The sequence below is a fragment of the Lagenorhynchus albirostris genome, chromosome 12 (assembly GCF_949774975.1).
Source record: "Lagenorhynchus albirostris chromosome 12, mLagAlb1.1, whole genome shotgun sequence".
NCBI classification, from domain to species: Eukaryota; Metazoa; Chordata; class Mammalia; order Artiodactyla; family Delphinidae; genus Lagenorhynchus; species Lagenorhynchus albirostris.
In genome coordinates, this window is record NC_083106.1 from 9109244 (window position 1) to 9137004 (window position 27761).

At 38.6% G+C, this 27761-nt stretch overlaps 1 protein-coding gene across 2 annotated transcripts in view; it reads left to right on the forward strand.

The window, feature by feature from the left end:
- The window catches only part of SERAC1 (serine active site containing 1), an 81464-nt gene that overhangs the window by 19413 nt on the left and 34290 nt on the right, over positions 1-27761 (forward strand). For both annotated transcript variants that reach the window (XM_060167953.1, XM_060167952.1), the window contains exons 2-5: positions 18868-18966; positions 21462-21498; positions 24070-24206; positions 26798-26887. In XM_060167953.1, coding sequence (XP_060023936.1) covers positions 18876-18966; positions 21462-21498; positions 24070-24206; positions 26798-26887 — 355 coding nt within the window. In that variant the 5' untranslated portion in view covers positions 18868-18875. The remainder of the gene's footprint in view (positions 1-18867; positions 18967-21461; positions 21499-24069; positions 24207-26797; positions 26888-27761) is intronic.

The window sequence follows — 27761 nt, forward strand, 5'->3', positions numbered from 1 at the left end:
GGGTCTCTTGTAGACTGCGTATATATTGGTCTTGTTTTTGTATCCATTCATTGAGCCTGTGTCTTTTGGTTGGAGCATTTAATCCATTCATGTTTAAGGTAGTTATCGATATGTTTGTTCCTATTACCATTCTCTTAATTGTTATGGATTTGTTTTTGTAGGTTGTTTTCTTCTCTTGTGTTTCCCACTTAGAGAAGTTCCTTTAGCATTTGTTGTAGAGCTGGTTTGGTGGTGCTAAATTCTCTTAGCTTTTGCTTGTCTGTAAAGCTTTTTATTTCTCCATCAAATCTGAATGATATCCTTGCCTGGTAGCGTAATCTTGGTTGTAGGTTCTTCCCTTTCATCACTTTAAATATATCATGCCACTCCCTTCTGGCTTATAGAGTTTCTGCTGAGAAATCAGCTGTTAACCTTATGGGTGTTCCTTTGTATGTTATTTGTCGTTTTTTGCTTGTTGCTTTCAGTAACTTTGCTTTGCCTTTAATTTTTGTCAATTTGATTACTGTGTGTCTCGACGTGTTTCTCCTTGGGTTTATACTGCCTGGGACTCTCTGCACTTCCTGGACTTGGGTGGCTATTTCCTTTCCCATGTTAGGGAAGTTTTCAACTATAATCTCTTCAGATATTTTCTTGGGTCCTTTCTCTTTCTCTTCTCCTTCTGGGACCCCTGTAATGTGAATGTTGTTGCATTTAATGTTGTCCCAGAGGTCTCTTAGGTTGTCTTCATTTCTTTTCATTCATTTTTCTTTATTCTGTTCCGTGTCAGTGAATTCCACCCTTCTGTCTTCCCAGTCGCTTATCCGTTCTTCTGCCTTAGTTATTCTGCTATTGATTCCTTCTAGTGTATTTTTCATTTTAATTATTGTATTGTTCATCTCTGTTTGTTCTTTAATTCTTCTAGGTCTTTGTTAAACATTTCTTGCATCTTCTCGATCTTTGCCTCCATTCTTTATCCGAGGTCCTGGATCATCTTCACTATCATTATTCTGAATTCTTTTTCTGGAAGGTTGCCTATCTCTACTTCATTTAGTTGGTTTTCTGGGGTTTTATCTTGTTCCTTCATTTGGTACAAAGTCCTTTGCCTTTTCATGTTGTCTATCTTTCTGTCAATGTGGTTTTCCTTCCAGAGGCTGCAGATTTGTTGTTCTTCTTGCTTCTGCTGTTTGCCGGCTGTTGGATGAGGCTATCTAACAGGCTTATGCAAGTTTCCTGATGGGAGGGACTAGTGGTGGTTAGAGGTGGGTGTTGCTCTGGTGGGCAGAGCTCAGTAAAACTTTAATCTGCTTGTCTGCTGATGGGTTGGCCTGGGTTCCCTCCCTGTTGGTTGTTTGGCCTGAGGCGACAGTACTGGAGCCTACCCGGTTCTTTGATGTGGCTAATGGCAGACTTTGGGAGGGCTCACGCCAAGGAGTACTTCCCAGAACTTCTGCTGCCAGTTTCCTTGTCCCCACAGTGAGCCACAGCCACTCCCTGCCTCTGCAGGAGACCCTCCAGCACTAGCAGGTAAGTCTCGTTCAGTCTCCTGTGGGGTCACTGCTCCTTCCCCGGGTCCCGATGCACGTACTACTTTGTGTGTGCCCTCCAAGAGTGGAGTCTGTTTCCCCCAGTCCAGCCAAAGTCCTGCAATCAAATCCCGCTAGCCTTCAAAGCCTGATTCTCTAGGAATTCCTCCTCCTGTTGCCTGACCCCAGGTTGGGAAGCCTGACGTGGGGCTCAGAACCTTCACTTCAGTGGGTGGACTTCTGTGGTATATGTGTTTTCCAGTTTGTGAGTCACTCACGCAGCAGTTTTGGGATTTGATTTTATTGTGGTTGTGCCCCTCCTACCGTCTCATTGTGGCTTCTCCTTTGTCTGTGGATGTGGGGTATCTTTTTTGGTGGGTTCCAGTGTCTTCCTGTCGATGGTTATTCAGCAGTTGGTTGTGATCGGTTCTCTCACAAGAGGGAGTGAGCACACGTCCTTCTACTCCACCAACTTGAACCAGTCTCAGTGATTCAAAATTTTTTAGAGGATACTGCACTTATAGTTATAAAATATTGGCTATAATCCCTGTGCTGCACTGTATATACTTGTAGCTTATTTATTTTATATGTGGTAGTTTGTACCTCTTAATCCCCTACCCCTATATTGCCTCTCCATATTCCCTCTCCCCACTGGTAACCACTAGTTTATTTTCTATATCTGTAAGTCTCTTTTTTATTGTAATCACTAGTTTGTTTTGTTTTTTAGATTCTACACATAAGTGATAACATGCAGTATTTGTCTTTCTGTGTCTGATTTATTTCACTAAGCATAATACCCTCCAGGTCCATCCATGTTGTTGCAAATGACAAAATTTCATCCTTTTTTTTTTTTTTTTTGCGGTACGTGGGCCTCTCACTGTTGCGGCCTCTCCTGTTGCGGAGCACAGGCCCCAGACACGCAGTCTCAGCAACCATGGCCCACGGGCCCAGCCGCTCCGTGGCATGTGGGATCCTCCTGGACCGGGGCATGAACCCACGTCCCCTGCATTGGCAGGCAGACTCCCAACCACTGGGCCACCAGGGAAGTCCAAAATCTCATCCTTTTTTAAGGCTGAATATTATTCCATTGTATATATACCACGTCTTCTTTATCCATTCATCTGTTGATGGACACTTAGGTTGCTTCTATATCTTGGCTATTGTAAACAATGCTGCTATGAACATTGGGGTGCATGTATCTTTTTGAATTAGCATTTTAGTTTTATTTGGATATATACCCAGGAGTGTAATTGATGGATCATATGATAGTTCTGTTCTTAGGTTTTTACAAAAAATATTTAGTTATTTATTTATTCATTTGATTGCACCAGGTCTTAGTTGCAGCAGGCAGTCTCCTTAGTTGCTGCTCACCAGCTCCTTAGGTGCGGCCCGTGTGCTCCTTAGTTGCAGCAGATGGGCTTCTTAGTTGTGGCATGCATGTGGGATCTAGTTCCCTGGCCAGGGATCGAAACCGACCCCCCTGTATTGGGAGCATGGAGTCTTAACCACTGCGCCACCAGGGAAGCCCCTGTTTTAGTTTTTGAGCAACCTCCCAACTGTTTCGACAGTAGCTGCACCAATCTACATTCTCACCAACAGTGTATGAGGGTTCCCTTTTCTCCACTTCCTTGCCAGCATTTATTATTTGTGTTCTTTTTGATGATAGCCATTCTGACAGGTGTGAGGTGATATCTCATTGTGGTTTTTATTTACATTTCTCTCATAATTAGTGATGTTGAGAATTTTTTTATGTGCCTGTTGGCCATCTGTGTATCTCCTATGGAAGAAATGTCTATTCATGTCTTCTGCATTCTTTAATTGGGTGTTTTAAAATGTTGAGCTGTATGAGCTGTCTATATATTTTGGATATTAACCCCTTATAGGTCATATTATTTGCAAATATTTTCTTCCATTCGGTAGGTTGTCTTTTCATTTTGTTGATGTTTTCCTTTGCTGTGCAAAAGCTTTTATGTTTAATCAGGTCCCAATTGTTTGTTTTTGCTTTTGTTTCCTTTGCCTTAGGGGACAGATTCAAAAAAAATATTGCTACAATTTATGTCAAAGAGTATTCCATCGGTGTTTTCTTCTATGGGTTTTATGGTTTCAAGTCTTACATTTAGGTCTTTAATCCATTTGGGGTTTATTTTTGTATATGATGTTAGAAAATGTTCTAATTTCATTCATTTACATGTAGTTGTCTAGTTTTCTCAGTGCCAATTATTGAAGAGACTGTCTTTTCCCCATTGTATATTCTTGCCTCTTTTGCCATAGATTATTTGACCGTAAGTATCTGGGTTTATTTCTGGGCTCTGTATTCTGTTCCGTTGATCTATGTCTCTTTTGTGCCAGTACCATACTGCTTTGATTACTGTAGCTTTGTAGTATAGTCTGAAGTCAGGGATGTGATTCCTCCAGCTCTGTTTTTCTTTCTCAAGATTGTTTTGGCTATTTGGGGTCTTTTTTGTTTCTATACAATTTTTAAATTATTTGATCTAGTTCTGTGAAAAATGCCATTTGTATTTTGATAGGGATTTGATTGAATTTGTAGATTGCCTTGGGTAGTATGGTCATTTTAACAATATTAATTATTCCAATCCATGAATATGGTATATCTTTCCATCTGTTTGTGTCATCTTATGTTTCTTTCATTAGTGTCTTATAGTTTTCTGAGTACAGGTCTTTTACCTCAGGTTTATTCCTAGGTTTTAAATTCTTTTTGATGCTATTGTAAATGGGATTGTCTCCTTAATATCTCTTTCTGACAGTTCATTTTTAGTGGATAGAAATGCAACAGATTTGTATATATTAATTTTGTATCCTGTAGCTTTATTGAATTCATTAATGAGCTCTAGTAGGCATCTTGGTAATTTCTATGTCTGAAGTGTCATGTTATCTGTAAACAGTGACAGTTTTACTGCTTCCCTTTTAATTTCGATTCCCTTTATTTCTTTTTCTTATCTCTTTCTTGTGGCTAGGACTTCCAAAACTATGTTGAATAAAAGTGGAGAGAGCAGGCATCCTTGTCTTGTTCCTGATCTTAGAGGAAATGTTGAGGTATGTTCCCTCTATACCCACTTTCTGGAGTTTTTTTTTTTAATCATAAATAGATGTTGCATTTTGTCAGAAGCTTTTTCTGCATCTATTGAGGTGATCATATCGTTTTTATTCTTCAGTTTGTTAATGTGATGTATCACATTGATTGATTTGTGGGTATTGAAAAATCCTTGCCTCCCTGGGATAAATGCCACTTGATCATGGTATATGGTACTGTGGATTCGGTTTCCTAATATTTTGTTGAGAATTTTTGCATCTGTGTTCATCGGTGATATTGGTCTGTAACATTATTGTTTTGTGATATCTTTGTTTGGTTTTGGTATCAGGGTGATGCTGGCCTTGTAGCATGAGTTGGGAAACATTCCTTCCTCTGCAGTTTTTTGCAATAGTTTGAAAGGGTAGGTATTAACTCTTCTCTAAATGTTTGGTAAAATTCACCTGTGAAGCTATCCGGTCCTGGACTTTTGTTCATTGAGAGGTTTTTTTAAAATTACTGATTCAATTTCATTACTGGTAATTGGTCTGTCCATACTTTCTGTTTCTTCCTGGTTCAATCTTGGGAGATTGTACATTTCTAGGAATTTGTCTGTTTCTTCTAGGTTGTCCATTTTATTGACATACAGTTGTGCATAGTAGTCTCTTATGATCCTTTGTATTTCTGCGGTGTCAGTTGTAGTGTCTGATTTCTAATTTTATTGATTTGGACCCTCTTTTTTTCTTGACGAGTCTAGCTAAAGGTTTATTGATTTTGTTTAGCTTTTCTAAGAACCAGCTCTTAGTTTCATTGATCTTTTCTATTGTTTTCTTAGTCTGTATTTCATTTAAATATGCTCTGATCTTTATGATTTCTTTCCTTCTACTAATTTTGGGTTTTGTTTGTTATTCTTTTTCTAGTTCCTTTAGGTGTAAGGTTAGGTTGTTTATTTGTTTTCTTTCTTGTTTCCTGTGGTAATCTTGTATTGCTATAAACTTCCCTCTTAGAATTGCTTTTGCTGCGTCTCATGGATTTTGGATCATTGTGTTTTTGTTTTCATTAGCCTCCAGGTATTTTTCTGATTTCCTCTTTGATTCCTTCAGCGATCCATTGGTTGTTTAGTAGCATATTGTTTAGCCTCCACACATTTGTGGACGTTTTATGCAGTTTTTTTCTTGTAGTTGATTTTTTTTTCTTTTAATACATTTATTTAGTTATTTATTTTTGGCTGTGTTGGGTCTTTGTTGCTGCATGCGGGATTTTTCTAGTTGTGGAGAGCAGGGGCTACTTTTCATTGAGGTGCATGGGCTTTTTCTAATTATGGCGAGCAGGGGCTGCTCTTCATTGAGGTGCACGGGTGTCTGATTCCAGTGGCTTTTCTTGTTGTGGAGCATGGGCTCTAGGCGTGCAGGCTTCAGTAGTTGTAGCTTGTGTGGGCTCTAGAGCGCAGGCTCAGTAGTTGTGGCACATGGGCTTAGTTGCTCTGTGGCATGTGGGATCTTCCCGGACCAGGGCTTGAACCCATGTTCCCTGCATTGGCAGGCGTATTCTTAACCACTGCACCACCAGGGAAGTCCCTTGTAGTTGATTTCTAGTCTCATAGAGTTGTGGTCAGAAAAGATGCTTGATCTTTTTAAAAATTCACTGAAGCTTGTTTTCTGGCCTGGCGTGTGATCTATCCTGGTGAATGTTCCATGTATACTTGGAAAGAATGTGCATTCCTCTGCTTTTGGATGGAATGTTTTATATATGTATATATAGTCCATCTGGTGTAATGTGTCATTTAAGGCCAGTATTTCCTTATTGATTTTCTGTCTGGATGATCTCTCTATTGATGGAAGTGGGGTGTTGAAGGCCCCTACTATTATTACCGTTGATTTCTCCCATTACGTCTGTTAATATTTGCTTTATGTATGTAAATGCTCCTATGTTGGGTGCATATATATTTATAATTGTTAAATGTTCTTGGATTGATTCCCTTATTCATTATGTAATGTCCTTCTTTGTCTCCTGTAACAGTCTTTGTTTTAAAGTCTATTTTGTCTCATTTAAATATCATTACCCTGGCTTTCTTTTCTTTCCATTTGCATGGAATACCTTTTACTATCCCCTCACTTTCAGTCTTTGCATGTCTTTAGATCTGCCATGAGTCTCTTGTAGGCAACATATATACAGGTCTTGTTTTTGAATCCACTCATCCACTCTGTGGGACCACTTAGTTCACTTACATTTTAAGTAATTATTGATATGTATGTCTTTATTGCCGTTTTGGTAATTGTTTTTAGCTTGTTTTTTTGTAGTTGTTTTTTGTTCCTTTCTTATTCTCTTGTTATTTGATGACTGTCTTTAGTGTTTTGCTTGGATTCCTTTCTCTTTTTTTTGTGTGTGTATCATAGATTTTTGGTTTGTTGTTATCATGTGGTTTATGTATAACAATCTATATATAGTGTGTGATTGTTTCAAGTTGCTGATCTCTTCATTTCAAGAGATGTGCCTATGATTAAGCACAGGGCTCGAACCCGTGTCCCCTGCATTGGCAGGCAGATTCTTAACCACTGCGCCACCAGGGAAGTCCAGGGAAGGGGTTTTAAAGGCAAGGTGAGGGGGGGGCCCTGGGGAATGTGGTCAGCTTGTGCACAATTTTCTGTTTGGTAGGAGATGAGGTGACCAGGTGACGCCCCAGGGCTTAATCATAGGCCCCTGTGCCTATGATTACTGTTTTTGACATCATATTTCACATCCAATTGTTTTGTGTATCCCTTAGCTGCTTATTGTGGATACAGATGATTTTACTACTTTTGTCTTTTAACCTTCCTATAGCTTTTTGTGTGTGGATGATCTGCTGCCTTTACTGTATATTTGTCTATACCAATGAGCTTTTTCTGTCGTAATTTTAATGTTTCTAGTTGTGGAGTTTTTTCTTTTTCGCTTAGAGAAGTCACTTTAACATTTTTTGTAAAGCTGGTTTATATTTTCTGGTTATTATATTATATTATATTTCTCCTGCCTCTGTGGGAGATTCTCCAAGATCAGCATGTAGGTCTGACCCAGGCTCCCTTCAAATTACTGCTTCTGCCCTGGGTCCCAGAGGGCATGAGATTTTGTATGTGCTGTTTAAGTGTGTGTTACTGAACCAAACTTGGGTCCACTCACCTCACATACAGCGAACCTAGTCTGCTGGCCCAGGTTGTGGTGAAGGAAAGTACAGCATTTATTGTGAGATACCAAGAAAGTAGTACAGGCGCCTCTAATGGTCAGAAGACCCTAACTCTGTGATGGCTTTCAGGGAAGCCATTAAAAAAAAAAGTTTTTTTAATTAATTAATTAACTGATTAATTAATTTCTGGCTGTGTTGGGTCTTTGTTGCTGTGCACGGACTTTCTCTAGTTGCGGCGAGCGGGGGCTACTCTTCAGTGTAATGCGTGGGCTTCTCATTGCAGTGGCTTCTCTTATTGTGGAGCGCAGGCTCTAGGCGTGTGGGCTTCAGTAGTTGTGGCACGTGGGCTGAGTGGTTGTGGTGCACAGGCTTAGTTGCTCCATGGCATGTGAGATCTTCCTGCACCAGGGCTTGAACCCGTGTCTCCTGCATTGGTAGGCAGATTCCTAACCACTATGCCACGAGGGAAGTCCAGGGAGGGGGTTTTAAAGGCAAGGTGAGGGAGGTGGCCCTGGGAAATGTGATCAGCTTGTGCACAATTTTCTGTTTGGTAGGTGGTGAGGTGACCAGGTGATGCCTCAGGGCTTAACATTAAAATTTCTTTTTCTTAGCTTGCCATATCCTTCTTTTACAATAACATTTCTGTAAGAAAAATGAGAGAACGACTGTCAGAAAGAGAGCAGCTTTCTCTTTAATGTAATAAAAATTTCCCACGGACTGGAAAGGAAGAAAACCAACCGATGATTCCTGAACAGTGTTTGCATAGTCTCTTGTTCGTTGCACTATTCTCTTTTCTCCCTTGTCTACCATTATCTGTACTCAGTGGAATTCTTTAGCACTCTCTTGCAAGACCTGCTGGACTAGTTCAGATTTTTCCTCCAATCCAACTGTCCTCAACTTACACAGTAGAGTGGGGGGTGGGGGAGTTAGTTCCAGTTCCTATACATATAGTCACCTACATCAGTGTTACCATACATTTATTTTTTTACATTACAGTTTCCTGACTGTACCATAATTGCACCAAATTCCTGTGTCATTCATACTAAAGGTGTTATTGTTACAATACCCATCAGATAGAACGCCGGTCTCATTACTGACTCTTTCTCAGCGGAACGTTCCTTTTCCCATATACCATATGTTACCTTTTTTTTTTTTGCGGTACGCGGGCCTCTCACTGTTGTGGCCTCTCCTGTTGCGGAGCACAGGATCCGGACACGCAGGCTCAGCGGCCATGGCTCATGGGCCCAGCCGCTCTGTGGCATGTGGGATCCTCCCGGACCGGGGCACGAACCCGTGTCCCCTGCATTGGCAGGCAGACTCTCAACCACTGCGCCACCAGGGAAGCCCACCATATGTTATCTTGTATGGGGGTCTTTCTTGTAGGCCAAGTCAGAGTGGTCTCTGAGTCCCACTGGGTTTGAGGGCAGAACCAAATGTTGCTTTTCAAAGTGCAGCTCAACATGGAGACTTGCGTCCAAATGTGGGGCACAGCTTCATTATTCACCAGGGCCCAGTGGCTTCCCATAGGCAGTATGTGCTGTCTCTGGAAAATGTTCCTGTCCCCTTTGCCTACCAGTTGTACTACCTGATATAGCCCCTTTTTATTAATCCAGGGAGCTGAGGCCATCAAGGTGCAGTGGTGTAACTTACAGTTACTGCTCAAAATATCCCATCGCCCAGGGTGGGGCCGTAGGTTTTCCAAAGCTTGGCTTTCTGGCTTTCTGCACCCCAGTATAGTGGACCATTGCTTACTTGCCACTTTGGCTTCCAGTTGGATCAGCATGCTCAACAAGCTTTGCTGGGGGTTTACATAGGCCTGTTCCCAGAGGAGGTACTTGGCCTTTTCGCCGTTATTTTCTGGGTCTGAATGCAAGTGTGAAAGAAGTGGGTACTTCAGTTCCAGAGTAGTGTAATTATAGTGAAGGAGTAAAGTAACTTTATCTTGAGAAGGAGTCAGAACTAGCCTCCAGGATCAAACAAAGGCAGGGTTTTGGTACACAGATAATATGACTTTCCTCCAGCAACAGAAAAATTACAGTCCTTACCTTAATGTAAGGAGCCATCCCCTTTGTTTCTTACTGTTTCTTCTAAAGAGGACTTCAAGATCTGTTAATGGCTTTCAGCAGCAGCTTTCTCCTTTATTGTGGTGATGGGCAAGAGGGATCGCCCCTTCAGTGGGGAGTGTATCCAAAGCTTAACATCTTCAAGTTTGACAAAAGAGTTAGTTACTAGCAAAACCTGATAAGGCCCCACCCACTGGGGTTGTGGTTGGTTTTCTGGGAGTACTTCTTTCCAGGTTTTTCAAAGCTCCCTCTTCCCCAGGTTTTATCTGATGATGGGGGAAATCTGTAGGGTACTTCATCCTGTTATTGGCAAATCTATGAATAGCATTCAAAACTAATTCCAGTGTTTGTACATACCTCATAGTATCTAATTCTTTTACTTCTGATCAGAAATTTGTCTGCCTAGCAACTCAGAATAGAGGAATGGTCTCTTGTACAGTATCTCATAAGGACTCAATTGGAGTCTGCTTCTAGGGGCCACCCTGATTCTAAACAGTGCAAGTGACAATATTTTGTCCCATGTTAAATCAGTTTTTTGACAGATTTTGTCTACAGTCCTTTCAAAGTATAATTCCTCTTCTCCATTTTCCCAGTTGACTGGGAATTCCATTTTATTCCAGGTTGCTCTGAAACCCCTTGTGTACTACTGTCAACAAAAGCTCATCTGTTGTCACTCTGAATTGAACTGGAGAGTCCAAACCTGGGAATTATTTCTTTAAGTAAGGACTTCATTCCCTCAGAAGCCCTTTCTGTCTGACACAGGAGTGCTTTCACTCGGCCTGTAAAAGTGTCTACCATTACCAGTAGATAATGAAAGTTTCCTTTAGTCTTGGGCATAACCATGAAATCTACCTGCCAGTCTTTCCCTGGGCTTCCCCCCTCACCACCCCCAACCTCCTGAATTCCATATGAGGGGGAGGAGGCCTATTTCTGGTGTTATTTTTAACACAAGTCAAGTACTTCTGTATAACCCTTTGAACAGTCCTGGACATAATAGGTCCTTGCATAAAATCTTGTATCCATTATAGGGTGGCGTCCCTCCCATAGTGGGTGTTCTGATGGAAAGAGCTAAACACATCTTCCATTAAGCTTTCAGGAATCAAAACCTTTACTTGGTTATTAACCAGCCGCATTCTGGGTTCCAAATGGGTAGGGTTGAATCCCTTTTTATACAACATAGTTAACAAGCTTGATATAATGGATTTACTAAATTTTGCCCATAACGAAGAGTAAGTTTATATGATACGTTTATAAATATTGATTGCAACTAGGTAACAAAGCACGTCTCCATAATTCCAAAGAATCTATGTCATATAGCACAATAAAAAGATAATCTTTAGAAATTTTGTATGTGTAGAGACTAAAAACAAACTAATCCGTGGATTAGAGAAAATCACAGTGGAAGTATCAGGACTTGTGAAATTGAAGTAAAGCAAAACTTAGAGGGGAATTTATGGTCTTAAATGCATTTATGAAACAGCAGGAAATGCTCATAATATGTTAAGTATTACTGAAGAAGTTGCAAAAAGAACAGAGTGAATCCAAAGAAAGAAGAAAATAGTGAAGAGCAGAAATAGAAAAAAAAACAAAATAAAATAGAGATGCTCAGCAAAAGCAGTAGATGATAAAAATTAATAAATGATTTTTTTTCTATTAATAAGCTTTTAGAAGACTGCTCAAGAGTAAAAAAGAAGAGGCACAAATAATGCTAGGAACAAAATGGTAGGCAATTTTGGGATAAAAAGATCATAGGAATAGCATGAACAGCTTTATGCTAATGATTTTGAAAACTTAAATGCCCATTTTCTTGAAAAATAGATATTATCAAGACTAATTCAAGAAAAAAGAAAATATAAACTAGTAATTTAAAAAATAAGTGACTCTGGGACTTCCCTGGTAGTACAGTGGTTAAGAATCTGCCTGCTAATGCAAGGGACACGGGTTCGAACCCTGATCCGGCAAGATCCCACATGCTGCAGAGCAACTAAACCCGTGCACCACAGCTACTGAGCCTGTGTTCTAGAGCCACGAGCCACAACTACTGAGCCCACGCACCTAGAGCCCATACTCCGCAACAAGAGAAGCCACCACAATGAGAAGCCTGCGCACCACAGGAAGAGTAGCACCGGCTCGCTGCAACTAGAGAAAGCCTGCACACAGCAACGAAGACCCAATGCAGCCATAAACAAACAAACAAATAAATTAATTAATTAAATAAAAGTAAAAATAAGTGACTCTAAAAAGAGGCACATTGGACTTCGCTGGTGGCACAGTGGTTGAGAGTCCGCCTGCCGATGCAGGGGACACAGGTTCATGCCCCGGTCTGGGAAGATCCCACAGGCCGCGGAGCGGCTGGGCCCGTGAGCCACGGCCGCTGAGCCTGCGCGTCCGGAGCCTGTGCTCCGCAACGGGAGAGGCCACAACAATGAGAGGCCCGCGTACCGCAAGAAAAAAAAAAAGAGGCACATTAGCAACCAAATGCAATATGTGGACCTTGTTTAGATCCTAATTCTAACAGGCCAATAGTGCATAACAGAAGTTTATGAAATAATTGAAACATTTGTTGGATATTTGATGATACTAAGGAATTTTTTTCAAGGGGGACATAATGATGGTTAATTTTTTTTTAACCATCAGTAACATTCTACAGTATTTACAGGTTATATATTACATGACATTATGGATTTGCTTCAAAATAATTGAGTGTTATGGTGGTGGAAAGTGAATGTGAGTTACAGTATAGATTTCACTGTTCAGTACCATAGCCACTAACCATGTGGGTATTTAAATTAAAATTAATTAAAACTTAAAAGACTGAAATTTCAGTTCCTCAGTCACATTAGCATATTTTCACACTAGTGGTGTATAAATAGGAAATGTCTATCATGCAGAAGTTCTATTGGATAGAGCAGGTGTAGATGAAACAAGATTGACCATGTGTTGACAATTTTTGAAGCTGAGTGATGGGGTTGAGTTTATTATTCTGTCTCTATTTGTATATATTTGAAATTTTCCATGAAAAGAAGAAACAAAGAAAAACCATGCATGACCTTTGTGGAGAAAATTACAAAAGATCTAAAAGAAGAATTGAAGATACACCTTTCATGAATGGAGGCACCCCACATGATACCAGTTCTCTCCAAACTAATCTGTAAATTCAATTCAGTTCCAATAAAAAACCCAATAGCGAGGGCAAACAGCAGAAACAAGGAGAACTACAATCCTGCAGCCTGTGGAACAAACACCACATTCACAGAAAGATAGATAAGATGAAAAGGCAGAGAGCTATGTACCAGATGAAGGAACAAGATGAAATCCCAGAAAAACAACTAAATGAGGTGGAGATAGGCAACCTTCCAGAAAAAGAATTCAGAAAAATGATAATGAAGATGATCCAGGACCTTGGAAAAAGAATGGAGGCAAAGATCGAGAAGATGCAAGAAATGTTTAACAGAGACCTAGAAGAATTAAAAAACAAACCCACAGCAAACATCATTCTCAATGGTAAAAACTGAAAGCATTTCCTCTCAGATCAGGAACAAGACAAGGATGTCCACTCTCACAACTGTTATTCGACATAGTTTTGGAAGTTCTAGCCACGGCAATCAGAGAAGAAAAAGAAATAAAAGGAATACAAATTGGAAAAGAAGTAAAACTGTCACTGTTTGCACATGACATGATACTATACATAGAGAATCCTAAAGATGCCACCAGAAAACTACTAGAGCTAATCAGTGAATTTGGTAAAGTTGCAGGATAAAAAATTAATGCACAGATCTCTTGCATTCCTATACACTAATGCTGGAAAATCTGAACGAGAAATTAAGGAAACACTTCTTTTTACCATTGCAAGAAAAAGAATAAAATACCTAGGAATAAACCTACCTGAGAGATAAAAGACCTGTATGCAGAAAACTATAAGACACTGCTGAAAGAAATTAAAGATGATACAAACAGATGGAGAGATATTCCATGTACTTGGATTGGAATAATCAATACTGTGAAAATGACTATACTACCCAAAGCAATCTACAGATTGAATGCAATCCCTATCAAATTACCAATGGCATTTTTTACAGAGCTAGAACAAAAAATCTTAAAATTTGTATGGCGACACAAAAGACCCTGAATAGCCAAAGCGGTCTTGAGGGAAAAAAATGGAGCTGGAGGAATCAGACTCCCTGACATCAGACTATACTACAAAGCTACAGCAATCAAGACAATATGGTACTGGCACAGAAACAGAAAGATAGATCAATGGAACAGGATAGAAAGCCCAGAGATAAACCCACACACCTATGGTCAACTAATCTATGACAAAGGAGGCAAGGATATAGGATGGAGAAAAGACAGTCTGTTCAATAAGTGGTGCTGGGAAAACTGGACAGCTACATGTAAAAGAATGAAGTTAGAACTCTCCCTAACACCATACACAAAAATACACTCAAAATGGATTAGAGACCTAAATGTAAGACTGGACACTATAAAATTCTTAGAGGAAAACATAGGAAGAACACTCTTTGACATAAATCACAGCAGGATCTTTTTTGATCCACCTCCTAGAGTAATGGAAATAAAAACAAAAATAAACAAATGGGACCTAATGAAACTTAAAAGCTTTTGCAAAGCAAAGGAAACTACAAACAAGACGAAAAGACAACCCTCAGAATGGGAGAAAATATTTGCAAACCAGTCAACAGACAAAGGATTAATCTCTAAAATATATAAACAGCTCATGCAGCTCAATATTAAAAAAAGCAAACAACCCAATCAAAAAATGGACAGAAGACTTAAATAGACATTTCTCCAAAGAAGACATACAGATGGCCAAGAAGCACATGAAAAGCTGCTCAACATCACTAATTATTAGAGAAATGCAAATCAAAACTACAATGAGGTATCACCTCACACCAGTTAGAATGGGCATCATCAGAAAATCTACACATAATAACTGCTGGAGATGGTGTGGAAAAAGGAGAACCCTCTTGCACTGTTGGTGGGAATGTAAATGGATACAGCCACTATGGAGAACATTATGGAGGTTCCTTCAAAAACTAAAAATAGAATTACCATGTGATCCAGCAATCCCACTACTGGGCATATACCCAGAGAAAACCACAATTCAAAAAGACACATGCACCCTGATGTTCATTGCAGCGCTATTTACAATAACCAGGTCATTGAAGCAACCTAAATGCCTATCGGCACATGAATGGTTAAAGAAGATGTGGTACATATATACAATGGAATAGTACTCAACCATCAAAAGGAATGAAATTGGGTCATTTGTAGAGACGTGGATGAATCTAGAGACTGTCATACAGAGTGAAGTATGTCAGAAAAAGAAAAACAACTATCGTATATTAATGCATATATGTGGAACCTAGAGAAATGGTACAGATGAACCAGTTTGCAGGGCAGAAATTGAGACACAGACGTAGAGAACAAATGTAGGGGCAAAGGGGCAAAGCGGTGGGGGGGTGTTGGTGTTGGTGTGATGAATTGTGAGATTGGGATTGACATATAAACACTAATATGTATAAAATGGATAACTAATGAGAACCTGCTGTATAAAAAAATAAGTAAAATAAAATTTAAAAATTAAAAAAAATTAAAAATGTAGGAGATTGCCAAAAAAAATAATTCCCAATAGCCAAGATAATCCTGCCAAGAATGGGGGCAGGGGTACTCACTCTAGAACCTATCAAGGCTTATTTTAAAGGTATAATAATTAAGAAAGGTGTTATATTATTGATGCAGGGTTAGACAAATGTGTTAGTGGAACAGAATTCTCCAGAAATGGACCCTAGCTAGATTAGACCTTGGTGTAGGGAAAAGTCATTTCTAATCAATAGGGAAACTATGGTTTAGTAATAAATGGTCTTGGGATATTTGATTTCTAGAGTATGATGATTTGACTTTAGACATCCTGGGTTTTAGGTGTTTGTGGTGCTTCAAGGTGCAAATATGCATTAGGCAGTTGAATATATGTGCTTAGCAGAGAGACTTGAGTTAGTTATAGAGACTTGGGAATCAAAAGCTTACAGGTAAAGCTTTGTGATGAAAACACTGAAATTATTTAGCACGAGAATATAACATGAGGAAAAAAGAAGAGCACAGGTGGAACCCACTGAAACACTAATATTTAAGGGCTGGGTAGAGGCAGCAGAGACAACTGTAAGCTCAGTAAGAGCAGGGAGTTGTGCTGCTTTATTCACATCTCAGGTGTCCATCACTGACAGGTGGTAGGTGCTCAATAACTGAATAACTCTTTGTTGAATGAGTAATGGGATGGAGCAGCCAGTAATAGGGGAATCAAACTAGAAACCAGGTGTCATAGTAGCTAGAGGAGACAAGGAGGGAGTAGTCAAATGCTTTAGACAAAGACAGTAGGATGGTGACTGAAAAGTGGATTTAGCAGCAAAGATGTCACTGACTGGTGACCTTGGGGAGGGCTGTTTCAGCGCTGGAGGAAGACACACTGGGGAAAGAATCTTAGGAAAGGGAGGTGAGAGAAGTGGCAATAGCTGGAGGGCACTTGGGTAGACTGAGGTTTTACTTTTTTTTTTCCAATTGTTTGTTTTTGTGTTTTGATGGAAGCATATTGGACATCCAGTATTTAGTGGGGAGGAGTAGAAAGAGCTGATAGAGAGGGCGTGTGTGAAAATTAAGAAGAGAAAGACAGATAATGAATCAAGGTCCACATGGAAGGGAAAAAATGATATCTAGAACATAGATGGTACACTTCCCTTTGAAAAAGGGATGAGACCTTTTCCTCAGAAACAGGAAAGAACAGTGCAGATAAAAATCCATTTGGAATCTGGAAAAGGCGATGCAGATAAAGATATGCAAGTCGGCCAGCATAGATTTCCTGTGATATTAGGAAGCGTAGGCTTGAGGGTGCCTTACTTGCATGGGCCCCTGTGAGTGCTAGGAGTTACTAGGAGTTGTAATGTCTTAGGGAGGGAGGAACACCAGAGTGTAATCCTGAAGTATTTCTATGTAAGCATTTCTGACAAATTAGCTAATGAAATCCCAGAAGAAAGGTATCAAAATTTCTAAGACTCCAGTAATTTATTGTGATATCTTTTCTCATTCTGAATCACTTTCATTTTAGTACCTAATTTGATATTTGTGGTGTTTTTTTTTTTTAAAGGAACCTCCCCTCTCCCCACTATTTGAATAAATGTTGATTCCTTCAATACCTGGATCAATCCCTGCTTGTAGGTATGGGGGCAGAAGTTGAGGGGGTTCAGAGTCGTAATTTTCTGAGTGAAATAAGAGACAAGATCATTTGAAAAGGATGCAGGCAGGGTAGGATGCTTGGCAGAGTATGTGGGTATTTAGAGCAGTCATCATGGGGATGAGAAGAAAACTGATTAAGGACAGGCAAAGTCATTCTGAGAGCACACTCCCAGTTTGCCTTTTGTCCCCCTGCCCCCAATTTTGGCTGTCCAAGTGTAAGAACAGAGAAAACACATGTTTCAGGTTGGGGCTGCAGGATAGTAGGAGGAGGACTCTGGTATGTTGAGGAAGCAGGTAGAGAGAGAGGTTGCAGTGATGCACCCTGGAGTCGAGGCTGGGTGGGGAAGGAAGTACAACCATGGGATGGATGCTCACCCCCGGAAAGCAAGGATGGATGGTTTATTGAGACTGGAGAGCAGTGAGCTGGAAATAGTCAAGACGCTGAGAGAGTTGAAAGAGAGTTAGAGTTAGTTTATTCTGGAAAAAGCTGAAAGAGCCAGTGATGTCATTTGAGGAAATCTAGAGGGAAATAAGATGAGGAAGTATATTTCCACTATACTCATTCAGATCTAGGACTTGGTGGGAGGGGAACCTGCTGGCAGGTGGTTTGTTTAAGTTAATACCGTGAAGGTTTTTAGGCCAGAGAAGTAATAGTAAACAATATTCGTATAATGTTTTATAGTTGACCACTTTCATAGTAGATGTTGGGATTGAAGGAAGCAGTATATTTTTGCTCTGCATTTTTGTTTTAGTCAAAAGTTTTCATGTAGTAACTAAAATGAAAATCTATACATAAACTCTTAGTTTACATCACATTCTGCCTTGGTTTTATAAGCACCTACTTCCTTGCTGTCTTTGTATCATTTTTACCATTATCCTGTGTCTCATAGAGAAGTAGCAGCAACCCTTTAAACAGTGAGAAAATAAGATACAATGACCTTTAAAACAGTGACCTTTACAAGTTTATCTGTTGCCTAAACTAGTTTGCTTAGTCATCAATTGAGGTACTAGAATTACAAGAAAAAATGTTTAAGCTTTTTATTTTGTGTTATTGCTAACAGATTTTCTTACACATGTACACCAAGCAATTTTCCCCTTAATCCCTGTAAAGCTGCCAGAAGTTTTTAATGTATTAAACCAAAGACCATTTCTCACATGAGTTCCTCAAAGCATCTTCTTTCTTTTCTCTTATTGCAAAAGAAAAAAGAAGAAAGAAACGTCTCATCCAAAGACAATCTATGATTCTAGAATACTGAGTTGTTCTAGAAACCATTGCATCATATTTAGATCATCTTTACTCAGTTGATGAAATAGTTGAGCAAAAGAATAGTGATTAAATAGTTGGGCAACATCTCCTTCTTTGACAGGATGCCAACAAGTAACGATTACATTTCAAAGATTTTAAACAATGTTGGGTACCCTCTTGAAGGCCTTGGAGAAAAGCTAAACACTTCTATGGGTCCTAAGTATATCTTCCATTCAGAGCTGCTTTTCATTTCTATAGGGACTTCAGTCACTAAAGATAAATATATCTATCTATATGCATATATATATTTTTAGAAGGCATTAACATTTTTTGATTCCTATATTGATATTCTGATTAATAATCTCTTTTCCTTTTTCCTACTAATCATTGTTCACAGTTGGACACAGTTTGAAGAATAATCATTGAGGTACTAGCAAAATACTATTCTAATAAGTCTGCTTTAAATTTTTAGGGGAGAAATTTTTTTTCTTTAATTGAAAACTTTTTTTCCAGGTCTTGAATAATCTAACTCTGTGGGCAGTCTACTGTGATTGTGACATGTTCTTATAGTTAACAGAAATGTTTTTAATTACATGCTAAATTAAACGTGTTATAATTGTTCTAAGCACACAGAATGTCCCTGGCTGCTTATTGCGTCATCTGTTGCAGAAGAATGGGAACCTCAACTCCTCCGCCAAAAAGCAACACGTATTGGAGAGATGTCAGTGAGTACAGTTCAAACAACAATATCTTCTTGTAGAAACAGTGATAGAATTGTGGTTAACTTTCCAGGGTTGTCCACAAAAACTTATTTAATCCATGATAAATCTCAAAGTTATTTATGTCTTTTCTGTACTAAAGGTTAACCCCAAATTTGTACGCCCAGAGCCATGCATACTCCTTTTTCTTGGGAATCTTTTCCCTCCCCTATGTTTCCTGTCAGATTCATACTCATCCTTTTAAACTCAAGTGTCACTGCATTCTTTTTCAGCAGCCATTTATTAAGCTTCTGTAAAACATGGTGCCAGGCACATGTATTAGGTTCTGGGAATTCAGTGGTGAACCAGGAAGATGTTTTGCTTGCCCTACAGGAACTTAGGATCTAGCACTAATCTACTGTCTTTATTTGTAAATCTTTATTTACATTACTTATTACTAATCTTTATTTGTAAAATGAGAATATTGGCCTAGGCCATCTTTCATTCATTCTACTATGTGCCAGGTACTATTACTAGGCCCAGAGGATACAGTATTGAATAAGATGAAGTCTCTGTCCTCATGGAGCTTCCTTTTGATCGGTAAGAAAGATCAGTTTTTAGGATAGATCTTTTTCATCTAGAAAATTCTGTGATTTTGTATTTTAAAAATAGAAAGAGGAGTGGGACAGAGAAGGGAGCTTTTATTCTCTCATCATTTCTAGCAAAACACACTCAAGAGTAGTAAATACACTTTGGGGTAGGAGAAGAGGCTGTGAGTCTGTATTCTGTTTCCAGGGCTTAGTGAAAAGGAAACATCCTAGTAAGAAGAAACAGATGGCAGCAGTATAGGAGGAAATAAACTGGCCATTCCCTGGGAAGTCCAGGAAGCCATCTTGGAATGAAAAAGGTCCCAGAGGGGTTGCACAGTCAAGAAGCTCTGTGTGTCACAACTTTCGGTCTCATCCCTGCAGAGTTTCTGGAACTGCCCTCTTTCCTGTTCTGGAACCACTGGGTCCTAGAGTTTGGGAGGAATTTCCATCTCCCTTGGCTGATGCATAGGGAAGTTGATGGAGGAAAGTTCCTTATCCCTCAGTATGGAGAAGTGTGTTCTTGGCAGCATAAGTTGAAGGTCTGAACAGAGGGCTACCTACCTCTATACATCCAACTAATTATAGGTTCCATAGATATTCATGAGCTGCCTGCAGTCCCTAACCATCATGGGTAATATTAGTTAACATTGTGTTCAGTACATATAACAGAAACTAGACTATAATGGCTTAAATTAGTAAGGTTTTCATTTTTCTTACATAACAGGAAGTCAAGATGGAGACAATTTAGGGCAGGAATCACAGTTTAGCAATTCTCTCGTCTTCCTGCTGTATTATCTTATTGTCCTCATGGTCACAAGTTGTTGCTGAATCCCAGGACATCAAGAAGGCAGAAAGACCAAAAGCCATGTTACGAGGCTTTGTCTTTTTATTTGGGGAGGGAACTCTCCCTATAGACTTCCATCTATATGTTTATATAGATGTATTATATCTCTCTATATATACGTGTATATATATATTGGCTACAGCTGTGTTGCACAGCCAGCCCTACCTGCAGAGGAGTCTTTAGGTAGTAATCAGGTATCTTTGAATATCTTTAGGTAGTAAAGAAATTTGAATATCTTTAGGTAGTAATCAGGTTGTGTTAGTAAGAATTAAGGGGCTTATGTGTACTGAATAGGCAGCTAGCTGTGTCTGCCACTAGGACTTTTTTTTTTTAATATTAAAAAATTTTTTTCCAAGTTCCAAACAAAAAATTTATAAATAAACTTGTAGAAAGTAACCTATATATTTTTAAAGATTTTTTTGATGTGGACCATTTTTAAAGTCTTTATTGAATTTGTTACAATATTGCTTCTGTTTTATGTTTTGGTTTTTTGGCTGTGAGGCATGTGGGATCTTAGCTCCCTGAATAGGGATCAAACCCGCACCCCCTGCATTGGAAGGAGAAGTCTTAACCACTGGACCACCAGGGAAGTCCCTAACCTATATTTTAAATGGGACTACCTATATATGGCACTTAACCACTAATTATAACATAATTTCTTTGGGAAGAATCATTTTGTGTCCCACTTCACAAACATAATCCCTTAATATAGTCTTAGGTAGTGATATGGAGAATTCTTCCCATTCCTTTATTTAACTGGTTGTGAACTAAAAAAAAGTCAGGACAGTTAGCTCCCTGGACATTGCATTCAGTGAAAGCACTTTAGGCCTGGCAGTATCAGTAGTGCAGCAAAACGAGGGTTTCTTACTGATTTAGTGTGGAGGATGGCAGAATAAGAAGAGGTGGAGGAAGGGGAGAATTAGTATGAAATATAGATTATATTTTGGACTCAGTGGTTATTAGTTCACTTTTTGTATCTGGGAATAGGAAGCCATGTGTTGATAGTAAATGATTATATTAATGGAAAGATATCAATTTTTCCAATTGATATTCATCACATTGACTTTTTTTCCCCTTTCTTTTTGAAGGAAATATAATAAAGTTTACTGGATCACTTATTTTAGGGTAAGTGTCAACTGTGAAATAATTACTGGCTTTATGATACTACTGTTTGAAATCTCAGTGGAAGTGATTTACAAGTAGCATGGGGCACTGAAAGGGTACAGATTTTGGAATCTATAAACATGTGGATTCATCCCTGGTTAATCACTGGTTCTACCACTTCAGTGTTGTCTTGATCCGGTTACTCTAACTCCTGAGGAATGTTTTCTCTTGGATCGAGGTGTACAATGGGGATTCTGCCCATCTGGCACTGTTTCTCTGAGGGAAGCACTTGCCATGTACAGAGCAGGCACTCACTAATTAGCTTTCACACACCTAAAATCACATCTTGTGTTAGGTTATAAAGAGGGTGAAGAAGGTAAAAATCAACTATAGTCAGAATTACTTTTGAACATCCTTTAAGTCACCATAAAGCTCTTATGAAAGGAAATTGAGATTGACTGAGAAAACCAATAGATTGACACTCTCATCTCATGCTGTCTCAGAGGCACATGCTTAATGATTGGAGTGACTATCTTCCCCAAAATCGTTATTTTTCATTCTCTTTTCTTTCCTTTTTTTGGGGGGGCGGAGGATATATATGTTAAGTGTATGTCTAATACTGTTCTAGTGTTTTTGTTAATAATATTCTTTTTCATTAGTATAAATATAAAATCAACTCTTAGATGCTAAAATGATAAAGGAAATATATTTGGCATTTTATCCAAATACGTACATTTCTCCATGACATTGTAAGGTAAGACAAAACATATTTAGATGATTTTTTCTTTTGACTCATTCCAGGCAAAGATAAATGTATATTCTTTTCTATAGTGCAATTTCTTTGTTTATATCACAGTTATATTCAGGAATATAGTGAAAATTAATCACAATTTCTGGTAAAGAGTTTTGTCTTTCATGGAAAGCATGATAAAAATACTGAATAGATTTGTTCTTTTTGGCTGCTCAGATAGATTCCCCAGGAGAGGTGATGATTCTTGAGAGCTTTCTCTCTATTCTCTGGTACTGGCCAGTGTCTGGCCTTTCTGTCTTACTTGCTTTTGCTTTAGGGTGGGAGGCTCAGAAAAAGACTTCATAAAACTGTGTGTTTCTAAGTTGTGAATCCAGACAGAGTGCAGCCTTTGTGTCTGGATTTAGTGTAGGTCAATCTGATTAGGGGAAAATCCTTCATTTTAGGATACACAACATTGTATTTCATTTTTTTTTTTCTTTCCAGTTTTCTTTTTTTTTTTTTTGGCTGCACCGTGCAGCTAACAGGATTTTAATTCCCCAAACAGGGTTGAACGCGGGCCCTCGGGAGTGAAAGTGCGGAGTCCTAACCACTGCATGGAATTACAGTGCAGTAATACAGGAATTCCCTGTATTTCACTTTTTAAAAATATATATATTTATTTATTTATTTTTGGCTGCGTTGGGTCTTCTTTGCTGTGCGTGGGCTTTCTCTAGTTGCGGTGAGCGGGGGCTACTCTTCCTTGTGGTGCGCGGGGCTTCTTATTGCGGTGGCTTCTCCTGTTGTGGAGCACTGGCTTTAGGCACACAGCCTTCAGTAGCTGTGGCTCGCGGGCTCTAGAGCACAGGCTCAGTAGTTGTGGCGCACGGGCTTACTTGCCCCGTGGTATGTGGGATCTTCCCAGACCAGGGTTCGAACCCGTGTCCCCTGCATTGGCAGGTGGATTCTTAACCACTGAGACACCACTGCGTCCCCTGTATTTCACTTTTAATATTTGATTTTAGGTATAACTCTTAGGAGAGGAGACATTTTTATATGCTGGTGATAAGGAGTACAAATTGGCTAATCTTTGGAAAAAAACAGTTTGGCACTATCTAGTAAAGTTGAACAATATATATACTTTCAGAAAGTCTGCAGTTTTACTTCTAGATATGTATCCTAGAGGAACATATACACATGCATACAGTGTAGATGTATACAATGTGTAACAGTATTATTTGTAATAGACTCAAGCTATCGATAGAAATTCCCTAAATTGCCCGTCTGTGGTAGAATGGATAAATAAGTTGTAGTATAGCTATACAATGGATGAATCACATACCATGTGAAAATATAAATGCATGAACTCCAGATACATGTAACAACATGGATGAATCTCACAAACAGAAGGTGAACTAAAGAATACATACAGTGTGATTTCATTCCTGTGAAGTTCACAGACAGACAAAACTAAGCCCCGTTGTTTAAAGGTTCATGTTTAGGCGGTGAACTATAAAGAATAGCAAGGATATTACTATAATAAGACCCAGAATAATAGTTAGCTATAGAGATGAGAGAGTGGGTCAGGATCAGAGAGGGATGCACTGTGGGCTTCTAGGTACTGTTAATGTTTTTTTTGCCTGGGTATGGTATTGCAGCTATTTATTATTTGTAAGCTGAAATGTGTGTATACATTTATACATATATATGTATAATGTATGTTATATGCACATTACTGTATATACGTTATGTTTCCCAATAAAAAAGAAAGAAAAAGTTCTACAAAAAGCTTAATAAAAAAAAGAGTGGCTCCTGTGTTATATTTAGATCATATATTTATGATGAATTTTTTGTTTCTTTTTAAGAGGTTCTTTATTTATTACATATGAAGTTCTGGCCTTGAAGAAGTCTTTGACATTAGATACTCAAGTGGTAGAAAAAGAAAAAATGAAGTCATATATATATGTGCACACAGTTTCTTTAGATAAAAGAGAAAATCACGGTAAGTTTATGGTAAAGTAATCCCATCTTCGTGAAAAATGGAAGCTACTTATTGAATTTAAAAATGAGTATTTAGAAAAAAAAATGAGTATTTAGGAATGTAAATTGGTACAAACACTATGGAAAACAGTATTGAGATTCCTTAAAAAATTAAAAATAGAACTACAATAGAACCAGCAATGCCACTCCTGGGTATTTATCCAAAGACAATTCTAAAAGATTATGCACCCCTCTATTCACTGCAGCATTATTTACAATAGTCAAGATAGGAAAGCACCCTAAGTGCCCATCAGTAGATGAATGGGTAAAGAGGATGTGGTACATATATACAATGGAATATTACTCAGCCATAAAAAGGAATGAAACCTTGCCATTTGCAACAACATGGATAAACCCAGAGGATATTATGCTAAGTGAAATAAGTCAGAGAAGGACAAATGCTGTATTATTTCACTTATATGTGGAATCTAAAAATAAAACATGAATAAACATAACAAAACAGAAACAGAATCGTTTCTACAGAGAACAAAGAGGTGGTTGCCAGAGGGGTGGGGTGAGGGGAGGAGAGAAATAGGTGAGGGCAGTTAAGAGGTACAGACTTCTGGTTACAAAATAAATGAATTATGGGTATGAAGTGTGGGGAATGTGGTCCATAATTATGCAATACCTTTGTATGGTAACAGATAATAACTGGACTGAGCATGGTGATCATTTTGAAATGTATAGAAATATGGAATCACTGTGTTGTATACCAGGAACTAACACAGTGTTGTAGGTCATTATACTTCAAAAACAAACAAACTCATAGAAACAGGGATCGAGTTTGTGGTTACCAGAGGTGGGGCATGTGGGGGAAGGGGAATTGGATGAAGGGGGTCAAAATGTACAAACTTGCAGTTATAAGGTAAATAAGTACTAAGGATGTCATGTATAACATTAATAAATATAAATGTAATTAACACTGCTGTATGTTATATATGAAAGTTGTTAAGAGAGTGAATCCTAAGAAGTTCTCATTACAAGGAAAACATTTTTTTTCTTTTTCTTTGATTTTGTATCCATATGAGATGATAGATGTTCACTAAACTTGTTGTGGTAATCATTTCATGATGTTTGTAAGTCAAATCATTATGCTGTTTACCTTAAAGTTATGCAGAGCTGTATGTCAATTGTATTTAAGAAAACTGGAAGAAAAAAACTATAAAAAATAAAAAATGAGTATTTAAAGCACAATATTAATAAAATAGGTTCAGCTAACTCTATGAATCACCAAACCCTATGAGAACCAAGTTCCTAAAGAATTAATTGAAGATAAAATTTTGGACTTTCATATTTAACCCATATTTGCAGCTCTCCTATAACTAAGTCAGGTGAAGACTAGCCAGCTTTTTTTTTTTTTTTTTTTGCGTTACGTGGGCCTCTCACTGTTGTGGCCTCTCCCATTGCAGAGCACAGGCTCCAGACGCGCAGGCCCAGCGGCCATGGCTCACGGGCCCAGCCGCTGCGCGGCATGTGGCATCTTCCCAGACCGGGGCACGAAGCCGTGTCCCCTGCATCGGCAGGCAGACTCTCAACCACTGCGCCATTAGGGAAGCCCTAGCCAGCTTTTTTAATCTAAACTTGGAGTTCCTCACCTTCATGAGACCTGTCGGTTTGGAGGCTTGTCCTCAGTTTAGCAAGCATAAAAACATGATTTTGTCACTTAGCTCAGAGGTATTTTTGCTCTAAGGCATTTATTCATGCACACTAAACTCATGAGATGGATTCACAAGTATGAATACCAACTTATTTACAGAGGGAAAAAATCTGTCGTTAAGGCTGGAAAACCTGTCTTGACTAGTCAGAACACTCCCCTTCTCCATATTTTGGTCACATGGAAACCCAATTAGTAATCAGATGATTGCTTGGTGAACATGAGATTTTGGGGCAGAGGAGTGTCTTTTCATCAGGATATGGGTAGCTTGGGGAGTCATCACACTAGATTTACAGCTGCCTGTTCTACACTGTCAGCCAGAATAAGCATGCCTGTGAGCACTTTACATTCCCTGAGTGGGCAGGTTCTGCTGCTCCCCTGTCTACAGCTATATGTATCACCACTCTCTCCTGTTTGTGTTTATTGTTATTTCACCTTCCTATTTCAACGTGCTTTTATCGTGTGTTACAATTTCAATTACACAGATAATTTTTATAGCATATAATTTACCTATATAGTAAAGCTTAATCTCATTAGTAAGGTATCTCTAAATTTCACTTTGAGAGTGGTATTTTTAAGTGACATTTTCCTGAATGTAGTTAATCCTATGTTGTATATGAGGATTTTTGTTAGTTTTAGTTAGCGTTTTTGCTTTTGATTTGTTTTTAACTTTTTCGCTGACTAGGAAAGCAGTGTTTTTTGGGGGATCTAGAGTTCTGTGTTCCCATAATGGTTTTAGTTGCTTTAAATAGTGACAGTAAAAAGAGAAAGATGCTGTTTTATATTTTCTTTTTGAAAAAATTGGGGTTTAGTTTATACATATTTTTCTTTGAAGTATTGGAGCATACATAGCATTAAGAGTACCTACTTGGTTTTATTTAAATTTGTAATCATTTTAGGAATCACCTACCAGGCAAGAAAAGAGCTTCACAAAGCAGTAAGAAAAGTATTGGCAACATCAGCCAGGATATTACGGGGTCCATTTGCTGGTAAGTGTCACATATTTAACTGAGACTCCTTATCAGTAATCTGAAAGTCATTTGATGATCAACCTGAGATTTTTTTCCCATTTCTTATACTAACATTTATTATACCTATGGAAAATTGAGGAACATTATTCTGTTGGGCTATATTTAAGGGCTTGATGCCTTGGACTGTTTTCTTCCTTCTATCTTTATGGATGCATTGTTGTTTGTTAGATAGTTGTAAATAAATATTGAGACTCTTGATGAATATTTCAAAATTTAAAATTTGTTAGAAAATCACTCCCACTTTTTCATAATGAGAATATTGCATCAAAAATGTAGATTTCACAATCAGGCAAATCTGCATTGTGAAGCTAGCTATAAAAGAGCTGACCTGATCTCTTTAAAAAGTTGGCATCATGAAAAAAAAAGGTGGGAAAACTTTCTAGAATTAAGATACTAAAGAGACTTAATCAAATCCTGCTTTATAAAAAACCAGCTCTAAAGATATTTTGAAGACAATTGGAAAAATTTGAATATGGAGTTGGAATGAATTTTAGATGATTTGGAAGATTTTTGTTAGTATTTTGGGGTGTTAAAATGGCATTGTGATTATATAGGAGAATGCAGGCTTATTCTTAGGAGATGCATGTTGCACTATGAAAGGGTGGAATGTCATTATTTCTGCGCCTTTCTTTCACATAGTTCAGAAAAAAATACACAGTCATCCTGGGGAATTCCCTGGTAGTCCAGTGGTTAGGACTTCACGCTTTCACTGCTGAGGGCCCGGGTTCGATCTCTGGTTGGGGAATTAAGATCCCACAAGCCATGCAGCATGGCAAAAAAAAAAAAAAAAAAAATACACACACGTCCATATAGATTAAGCAAATATGGCAAA